Here is a 14802-nt window from a genome sequence, read left to right on the forward strand (position 1 = left end):
CTGGGGGAGGGGCGCCCACCATTGCCCAGGCTTGCTTAGGTAAACAAAGCAGCCGGGAAGCTCGAACTGGGTGGAGCCCACCACAGCTCAAGGAGGCTTGCCTGCCTCTGTAGGCTCCACCTCTGGGGGCAGGGCACAGACAAACAAAAAGACAGCAGTAACCTCTGCAGACTTAAATGTCCCTGTCTGACAGCTTTGAAGAGAGCAGTGGTTCTCCCAGCACGCAGCTGGAGATCTGAGAACGGGCAGACTGCCTCCTCAAGTGGGTCCCTGACCCCTGACCCCCGAGCAGCCTAACTGGGAGGCACCCCCCCAGCAGGGGCACACTGACACCTCACACGGCAGGGTATTCCAACAGACCTGCAGCTGAGGGTCCTGTCTGTTAGAAGGAAAACTAACAAACAGAAAGGAAATCCACACCGAAAACCCATCTGTACATCACCATCATCAAAGACCAAAAGTAGATAAAACCACAAAGATGGGGAAAAAACAGAAGAGAAAAACTGGAAACTCTAAAACGCAGAGCACCTCTCCTCCTCCAAAGGAACGCAGTTCCTCACCAGCAACGGAACAAAGCTGGATGGAGAATGATTTTGACGAGCTGAGAGAAGAAGGCTTCAGACGATCAAATTACTCTGAGCTACAGGAGGACATTCAAACCAAAGGCAACGAAGTTGAAAACTCTGAAAAAAATTTAGACGAATGTATAACTAGAATAACCAATACAGAGAAGTGCTTAAAGGAGCTGATGGAGCTGAAAACCAAGGCTCGAGAACTACGTGAAGAATGCAGAAGCCTCAGGAGCTGATGCGATCAACTGGAAGAAAGGGTATCAGCAATGGAAGATGAAATGAATGAAATGAAGCGAGAAGGGAAGTCTAGAGAAAAAAGAATAAAAAGAAATGAGCAAAGCCTCCAAGAAATATGGGACTATGTGAAAAGACCAAATCTACGTCTGATTGGTGTACCTGAAAGTGATGCGGAGAATGGAACCAAGTTGGAAAACACTCTTCAGGATATTATCCAGGAGAACTTCCCCAATCTAGCAAGGCAGGCCAACATTCAGATTCAGGAAATACAGAGAACACCACAAAGATACTCCTCGAGAAGAGCAACTCCAAGACACATAATTGTCAGATTCACCAAAGTTGAAATGAAGGAAAAAATGTTAAGGGCAGCCAGAGAGAAAGGTCGGGTTACCCTCAAAGGGAAGCCCATCAGACTAACAGCGGATTTCTCAGCAGAAACCCTACAAGCCAGAAGAGAGTGGGGGCCAATATTCAACATTCTTAAAGAAAAGAATTTTCAACCCAGAATTTCATATCCAGCCAAACTAAGCTTCATAAGTGAAGGAGGAATAAAATACTTTACAGACAAGCAAATGCTGAGAGATTTTGTCACCACCAGGCCTGCCCTAAAAGAGCTCCTGAAGGAAGCGCTAAACATGGAAAGGAACAACCGGTACCAGCCGCTGCAAAATCATGCCAAAATGTAAAGACCATCAAGACTAGGAAGAAACTGCATCAACTAATGAGCAAAATCACCAGCTAACATCATAATGACAGGATCAAATTCACACATAACAATATTGACTTTAAACGTAAATGGACTAAATTCTCCAATTAAAAGACACAGACTGGCAAGTTGGATAAAGAGTCAAGACCCATCAGTGTGCTGTATTCAGGAAACCCATCTCACGTGCAGAGACACACATAGGCTCAAAATAAAAGGATGGAGGAAGATCTACCAAGCAAATGGAAAACAAAAAAAGGCAGGGGTTGCAATCCTAGTCTCTGATAAAACAGACTTTAAACCAACAAAGATCAAAAGAGACAAAGAAGACCATTACATAATGGTAAAGGGATCAATTCAACAAGAGGAGCTAACTATCCTAAATATATATGCACCCAATACAGGAGCACCCAGATTCATAAAGCAAGTCCTGAGTGACCTACAAAGAGACTTAGACTCCCACACATTAATAATGGGAGACTTTAACACCCCACTGTCAACATTAGACAGATCAACGAGACAGAAAGTCAACAAGGATACCCAGGAATTGAACTCAGCTCTGCACCAAGCGGACCTAATAGACATCTACAGAACTCTCCACCCCAAATCAACAGAATATACATTTTTTTCAGCACCACACCACACCTATTCCAAAATTGACCACATAGTTGGAAGTAAAGCTCTCCTCAGCAAATGTAAAAGAACAGAAATTATAACAAACTATCTCTCAGACCACAGTGCAATCAAACTAGAACTCAGGATTAAAAATCTCACTCAAAGCCGCTCAACTACATGGAAACTGAACAACCTGCTCCTGAATGACTACTGGGTACATAACGAAATGAAGGCAGAAATAAAGATGTTCTTTGAAACCAACGAGAACAAAGACACAACATACCAGAATCTCTGGGATGCATTCAAAGCAGTGTGTAGAGGGAAATTTATAGCACTAAATGCCCACAAGAGAAAGCAGGAAAGATCCAAAATTGACACCCTAACATCACAATTAAAAGAACTAGAAAAGCAAGAGCAAACACATTCAAAAGCTAGCAGAAGGCAAGAAATAACTAAGATCAGAGCAGAACTGAAGGAAATAGAGACACAAAAAACCCTTCAAAAAATCAATGAATCCAGGAGCTGGTTTTTTGAAAGGATCAACAAAATTGATAGACCGCTAGCAAGACTAATAAAGAAAAAAAGAGAGAAGAATCAAATAGACACAATAAAAAATGATAAAGGGGATATCACCACCGATCCCACAGAAATACAAACTACCATCAGAGAATACTACAAACACCTCTACGCAAATAAACTAGAAAATCTAGAAGAAATGGATACATTCCTCGACACATACACTCTCCCAAGACTAAACCAGGAAGAAGCTGAATCTCTGAATAGACCAATAACAGGAGCTGAAATTGTGGCAATAATCAATAGTTTACCAACCAAAAAGAGTCCAGGACCAGATGGATTCACAGCCAAATTCTACCAGAGGTACAAGGAGGAACTGGTACCATTGCTTCTGAAACTATTCCAATCAATAGAAAAAGAGGGAATCCTCCCTAACTCATTTTATGAGGCCAGCATCATTCTGATACCAAAGCCGGGCAGAGACACAACCAAAAAAGAGAATTTTAGACCAATATCCTTGATGAACATTGACGCAAAAATCCTCAATAAAATACTGGCAAACCGAATCCAGCAGCACATCAAAAAGCTTATCCACCATGATCAAGTGGGCTTCATCCCTGGGATGCAAGGCTGGTTCAATATACGCAAATCAATAAATGTAATCCAGCATATAAACAGAGCCAAAGACAAAAACCACATGATTATCTCAATAGATGCAGAAAAAGCCTTTGACAAAATTCAACAACCGTTCATGCTAAAAACTCTCAATAAATTAGGTATTGATGGGACGTATTTCAAAATAATAAGAGCTATCTATGACAAACCCACAGCCAATATCATACTGAATGGGCAAAAACTGGAAGCATTCCCTTTGAAAACTGGCACAAGACAGGGATGCCCTCTCTCACCGCTCCTATTCAACATAGTGTTGGAAGTTCTGGCCAGGGCAATCAGACAGGAGAAGGAAATAAAGGGTATTCAATTAGGAAAAGAGGAAGTCAAATTGTCCCTGTTTGCAGACGACATGATTGTTTATCTAGAAAACCCCATTGTCTCAGCCCAAAATCTCCTTAAGCTGATAAGCAACTTCAGCAAAGTCTCAGGATACAAAATCAACGTACAAAAATCACAAGCATTCTTATACACCAACAACAGACAAACAGAGAGCCAAATCATGAGTGAACTCCCATTCACAATTGCTTCAAAGAGAATCAAATACCTAGGAATCCAACTTACGAGGGATGTGAAGGACCTCTTCAAGGAGAACTACAAACCACTGCTCAAGGAAATAAAAGAGGATACAAACAAATGGAAGAACATTCCATGCTCATGGGTAGGAAGAATCAATATCGTGAAAATGGCCATACTGCCCAAGGTCATTTACAGATTCAATGCCATCCCCATCAAGCTACCAATGACTTTCTTCACAGAATTGGAAAAAACTACTTTAAAGTTTATATGGAACCAAAAAAGAGCCCGCATTGCCAAGTCAATCCTAAGCCAAAAGAACAAAGCTGGAGGCATCACACTACCTGACTTCAAACTATACTACAAGGCTACAGTAACAAAAACAGCATGGTACTGGTACCAAAACAGAGATATAGATCAATGGAACAGAACAGAGCCCTCAGAAATAACGCCACATACCTACAACTATCTGATCTTTGACAAACCTGAGAAAAACAAGCAATGGGGAAAGGATTCCCTATTTAATAAATGGTGCTGGGAAAACTGGCTAGCCATATGTAGAAAGCTGAAACTGGATCCCTTCCTTACACCTTATACAAAAATCAATTCAAGATGGATTAAAGATTTAAACGTTAGACCTAAAACCATAAAAACCCTAGAAGAAAACCTAGGCATTACCATTCAGGACATAGGCGTGGGCAAGGACTTCATGTCTAAAACACCAAAAGCAATGGCAACAAAAGACAAAATTGACAAATGGGATCTAATTAAACTAAAGAGCTTCTGCACAGCAAAAGAAACTACCATCAGACTGAACAGGCAACCTACAAAATGGGAGAAAATTTTCGCAACCTACTCATCTGACAAAGGGCTAATATCCAGAATCTACAATGAACTCAAACAAATTTACTAGAAAAAAACAAACAACCCCATCAAAAAGTGGGCAGAGGATATGAACAGACACTTCTCAAAAGAAGACATTTATGCAGCCAAAAAACACATGAAAAAATGCTCATCATCACTGGCCATCAGAGAAATGCAAATCAAAACCACTATGAGATATCATCTCACACCAGTTAGAATGGCAATCATTAAAAAGTCAGGAAACAACAGGTGCTGGAGAGGATGTGGAGAAATAGGAACACTTTTACACTGTTGGTGGGACTGTAAACTAGTTCAACCATTGTGGAAGTCAGTGTGGCGATTCCTCAGGGATCTAGAACTAGAAATACCATTTGACCCAGCCATCCCATTACTGGGTATATACCCAAAGGACTATAAATCATGCTGCTATAAAGACACATGCACACGTATGTTTATTGCGGCATTATTCACAATAGCAAAGACTTGGAACCAACCCAAATGTCCAACAATGATAGACTGGATTAAGAAAATGTGGCACATATACACCATGGAATACTATGCAGCCATAAAAAATGATGAGTTCATGTCCCTTGTAGGGACATGGATGAAATTGGAAATCATCATTCTCAGTAAACTATCGCAAGAACAAAAAACCAAACACCGCATATTCTCACTCATAGGTGGGAATTGAACAATGAGATCACATGGACACAGGAAGGGGAATATCACACTCTGGGGACTGTTGTGGGGTGGGGGGAGGGGGGAGGGATAGCATTGGGAGATATACCTAATGCTAGATGACGAGTTAGTGGGTGCAGCGCACCAGCATGGCACATGTATACATATATAACTAACCTGCACAATGTGCACATGTACCCTAAAACTTAAAGTATAATAAAAATAAATAAATAAATAAATAAATAAAAAGAATGGTGATACCCCAATAGCAATAAGTACACCTGGTGCTCAAATCTTGATTTCTAATACCATTCCTTACTAAAATGAACCAGGACTCCTGGGAGAAATAGTTGATTCAAAGGCTACCAAGGAAAGTACAAGATAAGCCTGGCTCATTTTCTTGAGGCAGAAAATGATAAAGTTCTCAAAGAATTGTGGATGCATTTCCAAAGAGCATAGAAGCAAATTAGAAGAGGCTTGCACAGGTCAAATCTGAGACAATGTGAGAATCAAAATAAATATTGACAGTAATAGACTATAACCAATTGAATATAAAATCATCAGTCCATATGGATTAAATACATACATACATAAATTGAAAGTTGGATAAATTGAAAGAAGTGGAAAATATTTACATGGTTTCAAGCTACCTCCCCACAAAATACTTACTAATTAAATGGGGGAATCATAATTGTGCAGCAATTTTACACCATCTCAACCAAGTATACAAACTTATCATCATAATGAGACAAATCAAAGTTGTGTGCTATATAAGAAGATGCAATGAGAAGAACATATCATCACTTCTGTGGTATTTCTGCCAATGTTATGTAACCTGAATCTAACAATAAAAAAAATCAGGCCAGGTGTGGTGGTTCACGCCTGTAACCCCAGCACTTTGGGAGGCTGAGGCAGGCAGATCACTTGAGGTCAGGAGTTTGAGGCCATCCTGACCAACATGGTGAAACCCCGTTTCTACTAAAAATACAAAAATTAGCTGGGCATGGTGGCGGGTGCCTGTAATCCCAGCTACTTGGGAGGCTGAAGTAGGAGAATCACTTGAACCTGGGAGGTGGAGGTTGCAGTGAGCCGAGATTACACCACTGCATTCCAGCCTGGGTGTAATGCTGGAATTACACTCAAAAAAAAAAAAAAAACAAAAACAAAAAAAGAAAAATAGTTACTAATTTCTGGGGAAAAGCCCACAAAAAGTCACGCAGGCTCAGCTCTGTATAACGTAATAATTTTCATAATAATTTTGATCTAACTAAAACTGTTATAATCATACTGGGTGATGAAAAGCAGGGATGTAAGTATCCATGTTTATGGGAGATAAGGAAGAAAAGAGAGTTAAGTATTCATTTTTCTGATTGGGGATTAACATGCATATAATCAAGAAAGTGAGAAGACAACCCACAGAATGGGAGAAAATATCTGCAAATCATATATCCAATAAGGGATTGGTATCCAAAATATATAAAGAACTCTCACAACTCAGTAATAAAAATACAAACAACACAATTTAAAATGGGCAAATAATATTAATAAATATTTCTCCAAGGAAGATACAAATGACCAATAAGCATATAAAAAGATGCTCGACATTGTCAGTCATCATGGAAATGTATACCAAAACCATGAGACACCCGACGGGCTCACCAGAATCAAAAATTAAGATAATAACAAGTCTTGACAAGGATGTGGAGAAATCAGAACCCTCAAACACTGCTGGTGGATACCTAAAATGATAAAGTCACTTTGCAAAACAATCCAGCAGTTCCTCAAATTATTAAACATAGAGTTATCACATGACCCAGCAATTCCATTCCTAGGTATATATCAAGACAAATGAAAAATGTATGTCCCTAGAAAAACCTGCACACAAATATTCATAGCATTATTCATAACAGTCAAAAGTGAAAACAACCTAAATAGCCATCAGCTGATAAACTGATAAACCAAATGTGTTATATCCATACAATGGAATATTATTTGTCAATAAAAAGAATAAAGTATTTATAAATGCTACAACATGAAACTTGAAAACGTTATGCTAAGTTAAAAATCCAGTCACAAAAGACTACCTGTACATACTAAAATGTTCCATTTATATAAAATGTCCAGGATAGGTAAATCTGTAGAGACAGACAATAGATTACTGGTTGTCTAAGGCTGGGGAAAGGGGGTTAGAAGGAATGGGAAGTTATTGCTAGTGGTTGCAGGATTGCTTCTGGGAATGATTAAAATGTTCTAAAATTGACTGTGGTGATGGTTGTACAACTCTGTGAATGCATTAAAGACAATTAAATTGTAGGCTTTGAATGTGTGAATTGTAATCTATGTAATTACATCTCAATAAAGCTGTCTTATTTTTAAAAATGAATTGTGAAATATATGTAGAAGTTAAACATGTTACAATAATAGCATAATGGTAGGGAAGAGGGAAATGATGGTATACTAGTGCAAGGCTCTTATATCATATGTAAAGTATTATAATATTATTTAAAGTGGTCTGAGGCTGTGTCCGATGGTTCACACCTATAATCCCAACATTTTGGAAGGCCTAGGCAGGTGGATCGCTTGAGATTAGGAGTTTGAGACCAGCCTGGCCAACATGGCAAAACCCCATCTGTACTAAAAATACCAAAGTTAGCATGGCATGGTGGCATGCCTGTAGTCCCAGCTACTAGAGAGGCTGAGGCACAAGAATCACTTGAAGCCGGGAGACAGAGGTGGCAGTGAGCCGAGATGGCGCCACTGCACTCCAGCCTGGGTGACAGAGCAAGACTCTGTCCCAAAAAATAAAATAAAAAATAAACAAAAATGGACTGAATTCAGCTAAAGATGTATTCTATAAACCCTAAGTCAATAATTAAGCTAATGAAGGCAATGAGTTATATCTAATAAGCCAACAAAGGAAATGAGATGGAATCATAAAAAAATACACAAGAAGGCAGAAAAAAAGAAAAAAGGGAGCAAACAGATGAGAAAAATGAAAAAAAAACCAAGATGGCAGATTTAAATAAAAACATATCAATAATCTTATTAAGTGTAAATGTAATAAATACCTCAATTAAAAGTAAGGTATTCTCTGATTGTATGCAAAAAGTTAAGACTTAACTATATATCACCTACAAAAAACCTTCTTTAAATATAAAGACAAAAATAAGTTAAAAGCAAAAGGATGGTAAAGATATGCCATGGCAACACTAACCAAAAGAAAGCTGGAGTGGCTATATTAATATTAGATGCAGTAGATTTCATAGCAAAAAATACTACTAGGGATAAAAAGCATCATTTCATAATGACAACAGGCTCAATTTATAGAGGATATAGCAATCTTAAATGTTTATGAATCTAATAACAAAGATTCCAAATACATTAGATAAAAACTGATAAAACTGCAAGGAAAAATAGACAAATCCACAATTACACTTGGAGATTTTGACACTCCTTTCTTAATAACTGATAGAACAAATAGAAAAACAAAACAAAACAAAACAAAAAAATGTAAAACACCATAAGGATATAGGAGATTTGAAGAACACTACCACACAACTTGAACAAAGTGACATTTATGGAACGCTCCAACCAACAACAGCAAAATACACATTGTTTTCAAGTTCACATGGAACATTTACCAAGATTAACTCTATTTTGGGCCATAAAAAAGTCAATAAAGCTAAAAGGATCTATATTATATAATACATGGTCTCTGATCATTGGGAATTAAATTAGAAACCAATAACAAAAAGATATTTGGAAAGTCCCCAAATACTGGAAATAAAATAACATACCTCTAAAAACCCATACATCAAAGAATGTTTAAAAAGAAATAGAAAGTGTTTTGACCTTTTTGAAAGAAAAAGAAATCACAACATATCTAAAATTGTGGAATACAGCTAAAGCATTACTCAGAGAGAAATTTATAGTACTAAAATGCTTATATTAGAAGGAAAAAAGTTCTCGAATGACCTCAGCTTCCTCCTTTACAACCTCAAAAAAGAACAGTAGGCACAGAGTAAGCAGAAGAGTGATAAAACCAGAAATCAGTGAAATAGAGAACAGGAGCAAAAAAGAGAAACCAATGAAATAGAAAGTTGGTTCCTTGAGAATACCAATAAAATTGATAATATCTAGCCAGGCTGATTAAGAAAAACAGAGAACATATTAAAGTTATCAGTATCAGGAATGAGAGAGTGTATCACTGCCAATTTTACAGATATAAGGAGGATATTATGAGATAGTTTATGCTGATACATTGAAAAGTTGGGTGAAATGAAAAATTCTTTAAAAGACACAAGGTACCAAAGCTTGTTCAAGAAGAAACAGATAACCTGAAGAGCACTATGCCTATTTAATAAGTGGAATTTATAGTTAAAAACCTTCCTACCAAAAAAATTCCAGGCTTTAATGGCTTCATTTGTAAATTCTACCAAATATGTAAGGAAGAAATAATACCAGTTCTATGTAAACTCTACCAGAAAATTAAAGAGGAAGGGATACTTCCAAACTTATTTTATGAGGGCTGCTAATTTAATTCCAAACATCAGTTGTTTTAGGTTACTTCCCATTTGTATATATTGAAGTATAAGCAGTTTCAATTATTTAAGGAAACTCAGTTCTGTGCCTGCCCAACAGCTAAAGCTTTTCAATCTAGTGATGATTTTATTATAAATGAACCTTAAGAGTATTTTCTTTATAATACAAAAAGGCTTCCCAAATATAGATTAGCTTTCAATGGATTTACAAATGTCATCAAATTATAAATTAAATTTTATTGATGTGCAAGACTTTTCTTTTTATGCATATGGGCAAAAATATACCTGTATTTCATTATAGTAAATATTCTTCAGTTCATCTTAAACGGAAGAATGAAAGCTATTATTACTTTCTTTGCAGAATATACCCATAAGCACTATTTAAATTGGAAAAATATCCAGAAAAGGTGTTGTTTCATTCTTAAAGGTTAAGAATATTTAAAGACTTGGCCAAGCGTGGTGGCTCACACCTGCAATCCCAGTACTTTGGGAGGCCGAGGTGGGCAGATCACTTGAGGTCAGGAGTTCGAGATCAGCCTGGCCAACATGGTGAAACCCCATCTCTACTAAAAATACAAAAATTAGCCAGGCATGGTAGTGCGTGCCTGTAATCCCAGCTACTTGGGAGGCTGAGGCAAGAGAATTGCCTGAACCTGAGAGACAGAGGTTGCAGTGAGCCAAAATCGCACCACTGCACTCCAGCCTTGGTGACAGAGTGAGACTCCATCTCAAAAATAATAATAATAATATTTGAAGACTAATCAAACTTCACATAATGATCACTTTTAAGAAGAGTCTTTAGCTCTAATATATTTTAGTTAGTTATTAGGCAAATATTATTATAGTCTAAGTCTTTTGAAAATTATATATAACTCCTTAATATTTGATCAGTGAAAATAGGCCAATTCTTCAACTATCTAAAAAGCAATTTTTTTTGTGACAAGGCCTCACTATGTTACCCAGGCTGGAGTGCAGTGATGCGAACACAGCTCACTGCAGCCTTGACCTCCCAAGGCTTAAGTTATCCTCCCACCTCAGCCTCCCCAGGAGCTGGGACTACAAGCATGTAACACCATGCCCAGCTAATTTTTCGATCTTTTGTAGAGATGGGGTCTCACTTTCTTGCCCAGGCTTGTCTTGAACTGCCTTGACCTCCCAAAGTGTTGGGATTATAGGCATGAGCCACCATGCCAGGCTGAAATTTTAAATTTCACTATAACATACAGGATAATACATTAGGAAAAAAGTTTCCTCTACAGTGGCATAAAATACTCCAGATATCAATAATGAAGGACTTTCCCAAAACATTTTGATATTTTCCAATTGTTACATTACATTAAGACAAGTTCCATCAAATAATGTATAATAATATAATACAAAATGTATACAAAAACATACCGTGTCTTGCTTTGGAATTTGGACTAAAACAGAAAGAAGCTGCTCTGTATCAAGAAATCTTGATATAACTGAAACAAACAAACAAATGTGAGTATTTAAACTTTATGGTACAGTTGAAAATATTGACTATGTAAAATATTATCCTCAAAGAATAAAATAGAACAGTTCTACCTACAAATATTACTTTTTGTCTTCTTTAACTATCTTACATGTAAAATAAATATAACTAAATTCTAATGCTCTTTTGTTAATTTTGATTACTCAATCTCACCTCAAAATTTAATGCTGCTAACCATCCCTTCTGCTATGATTTGCCTGTCCCCACCAAAACTCATGTTGAAACCTTAATTCCTAGTGTGGCGATGTTAGGAGATAAAACATTTAATAGGTGGAGTCTAGTGGAAAACATTTGGGTCACAGAGGCTCCACTCTCATGGGCAGCTTAGTGCCATTCCTACCGTGATGAGTGAGTTAACCCCTTAATAAAACTGGATTAGTTTACACAGAAAGGGACTAGTTTCCACACAAGAACAGTGAGGAAAGTGTTAGAAAGTGAGGATGCCCCTCATTTTGCTCTTAGCATATGTCTATTTCCTCCTTGACCATCCTCCATGTTATGATGCATCATGAAAGCCCTGACCAGAGGCTGAGTAGATGCCAATGCCATACTCTCGGACTTTCCAGTCACTGGAATTGTGACCCAAATAAACTCGTTTCTTTGTAAATTACCCAGCCTCAGGTATTCTATTATAGCAACACGACTTACCCTCATTCTTGAAACTCTACTTCTCTGGTTTTGATATTGTCTATCATAATTTTCTTCTCATCTTTTTGATCTCTACTTCTCTTCATGATACTTAAAAGATCCTCAGTTTAAAAGTATAGTTCAACCACTAACCACATAACTTCCCAAGAGTTACCTAACTTCTCTAAACAATAGCTGTTCTCATCTTTTAAATGCTGATAACATCTACCTCCCAGGTGTGTTGTGAGAATTAAGTGAGGTAATACTTGTGCTATGGTTTGAATATGATCCCCAAAGTTCATGTGTTGGAAACTTGATCCCCAATGCAAGTGTCTTGAGAGGTAGGATCTTTAAGAGATGGTTAGGTCATGAGGGCTCTGCCTCTGTGAGTGAATTAGTGCTATTATCATGAGAGTGGGTTCTTGATAAAAGGATGAGTTCCGCTCCCTTCCTCTCATATGCATGCATGCTCTCTTGCCCTTCCACCATGTTATGATGCAGCAGGAAGGCCCTCACCAGATGTGAGCCACTTGACTTTGATCTTCCCCACCTCTAGTACTGTAAGAAATAAATCTCTGTCCTTTATAAATTACTCAGTCTCAGATATTCTGTTACAGCAGCACAAAACAAACTAAGATAGAAAATTGGTACCAAGACTGGGGTTGTTGCTATAACAAATACCTGAAAATGTGGAAGCAGGTTAGGAATTGGGTAATGGGAATGGGTAGAGGTTGGAAGAATTTGGAGGAGCAGGTTAGAAAAAGCCCAGATTGCCATGAACAGAAGAACATTAAGGGCAATTCTAGTGAAGACTCAGAAAAAGGAAAGAAATGTAAGGAAAGTCTGGAATGTTGTAAAGACTACTTAAGTGGTCATGATCAGAACATTGGTAGAAATATGGAAAGTAAAGGCCATTCTGATGAGGACTCAGGTGGAACTGAAAAACAAAATCTTGGAAACTGGAGTAAAGGCCATCCTTGTTACAGTTGAAAAGAACTTGGCAGAACTGTATCCATGTCCTAGGATACTGTGGAAGGCAGAACTTAAGAGGAATGAACTAGGATATCTGGCAGAAGAGCTACCTAAGCAGTAAAGCATTCAAGATGTTGCATAGCTTCTTTCAGTCACTTACAGTAAAATGAGAGAAGGGAGAAATACTTTAAAGATGACATTTATAATTTAAAAAGAAGCAGAATAAACAAATTATGAAAACTCTTAGCCTGGCCACATAAAATGTATGTTTGGGGGAGAATACTAAGGGTGTGGTCAAGTGATTGCTAACAATGAGAATGACCCCAAAAACATTTCAGAGATCTAGGGAAGCTAGGACCTTGAGGGCAAGGTTTCCAGCAAGGTGCTTGTGAGACCTCAGCATTTGCTGCCCTGCAGCACCTTGGAACTCTGCTCCCTCAATTCTGGCATAGCGCCTCTCAGCCACCACAACTGTAGCTCAAGTGAGCCCAGCTGCAGCTCAACCCACTGCTCCAGAAGGTATAAGCTGTGTATCTTGGCAGTGTCCACATGGTGCTAATTCTGCAGGCACACAGAATGCAATAGGTATGAAGCCATGGTGGCTTCTGCCTAAATTTCAAAGGATGTTGAGGACAGCCTGGGGCCCAGGCAGAGACTTATCATGGGGCAGAGCCACCACAGAGAACCTACCACAGAGAGCCCCCACTATGCCTGGTGGAGCCATAGGATAGAGGCCATCATTCACAGAGTCCCCACTAGGGCAATGTCTAGTAAAGCCATGGGAGTGGGTAATCACCCCCTACCTCCCCACCCTGAGACCACAGAACTATAGGGGGCACAAGCATGTAACTCCAATCTGAGAAAGCCATGGGCATGAGACTGCAAACCATGAGAGCTGCTGAGTGGACTAAGCCCTGACGCTGCCTGAGGCCTTGAGAGCCCTACTTCTTCCCCACTGTGCCCCTGATGTGGGATATGGAGTCAAAGAAGATTATTCTTCTTAAGACTTACTGTTGTTTTCTTTGTGAGGTTTGAACTGATTTCCTTGGGCCTGTTACTCCTTCTTATTGCCTATTTCTCCCTTTTGTAATGGGAATGTTTATCCTATGCCTGTCCCAACATTTTGGATGTAGATAACTTTTTTAATTTCATAGGCTCATAGCTGGTGGGGAATTTGCCTCAGGAGGAATCATGCCTTGAGTCTCACATATCTGATTCAGATGAGATTCTGGACTTTTGAGTAAGTGTTGAAACGAGTTAAGACTTTAGGCCTATTGGGATGAAATGAATGTATTTTGCATGTGAGAAGGACATGAATTTGAGGGAGCCAGGAGCAGAATGCTATGATTTGAATGTGTCCCCAAAGTTCATGCATTAGAAACTTAATCTCAATGCAACCTTGTTGAGAGGTGGGACCTTTAAAGGGTGATTAGGTGAAGAGGGCTCTGCCCTCATGAATGGATTAATGCCATTATCACAGAAGTGGGTTACTTGTTCTGGAAGTAAATTCTGGATAAAAGGATGAGTTTGCTCCCCTTCCTCTCTCTCTTGTATGTGTGCTCTCTTGTCCTTCTGCCTTTTGGCGTGAGATGATGCATCAAGAAGGCCCTCACCAGATACAGGTCCCTTAACCTTGCAGATCCCAGCCTTCAGAACTGTAAGAAATAAATCACTGTTCTTTATAAATTACCTAGTCTCAGGTATTTTATTACTGCAACACAAATAGACTATGGCAATGTGTAAAGTGTCTTGCATGTACCACCACTCAAAAAC

The 14802-nt window shown here is 38.6% G+C and overlaps 1 protein-coding gene across 2 annotated transcripts in view; it reads right to left on the reverse strand.

The window, feature by feature from the left end:
* MSH4 (mutS homolog 4) overlaps nt 1–14802 on the reverse strand; it is a 129685-nt gene that overhangs the window by 61578 nt on the left and 53305 nt on the right. For both annotated transcript variants that reach the window (XM_031016390.3, XM_031016388.3), the window contains exon 8: nt 11313–11380. In XM_031016390.3, the coding sequence (XP_030872250.2) occupies nt 11313–11380 (68 nt within the window). The remainder of the gene's footprint in view (nt 1–11312; nt 11381–14802) is intronic.

Source organism: Gorilla gorilla, chromosome 1, assembly GCF_029281585.2.
Source record: "Gorilla gorilla gorilla isolate KB3781 chromosome 1, NHGRI_mGorGor1-v2.1_pri, whole genome shotgun sequence".
Classification (NCBI taxonomy): Eukaryota; Metazoa; Chordata; class Mammalia; order Primates; family Hominidae; genus Gorilla; species Gorilla gorilla.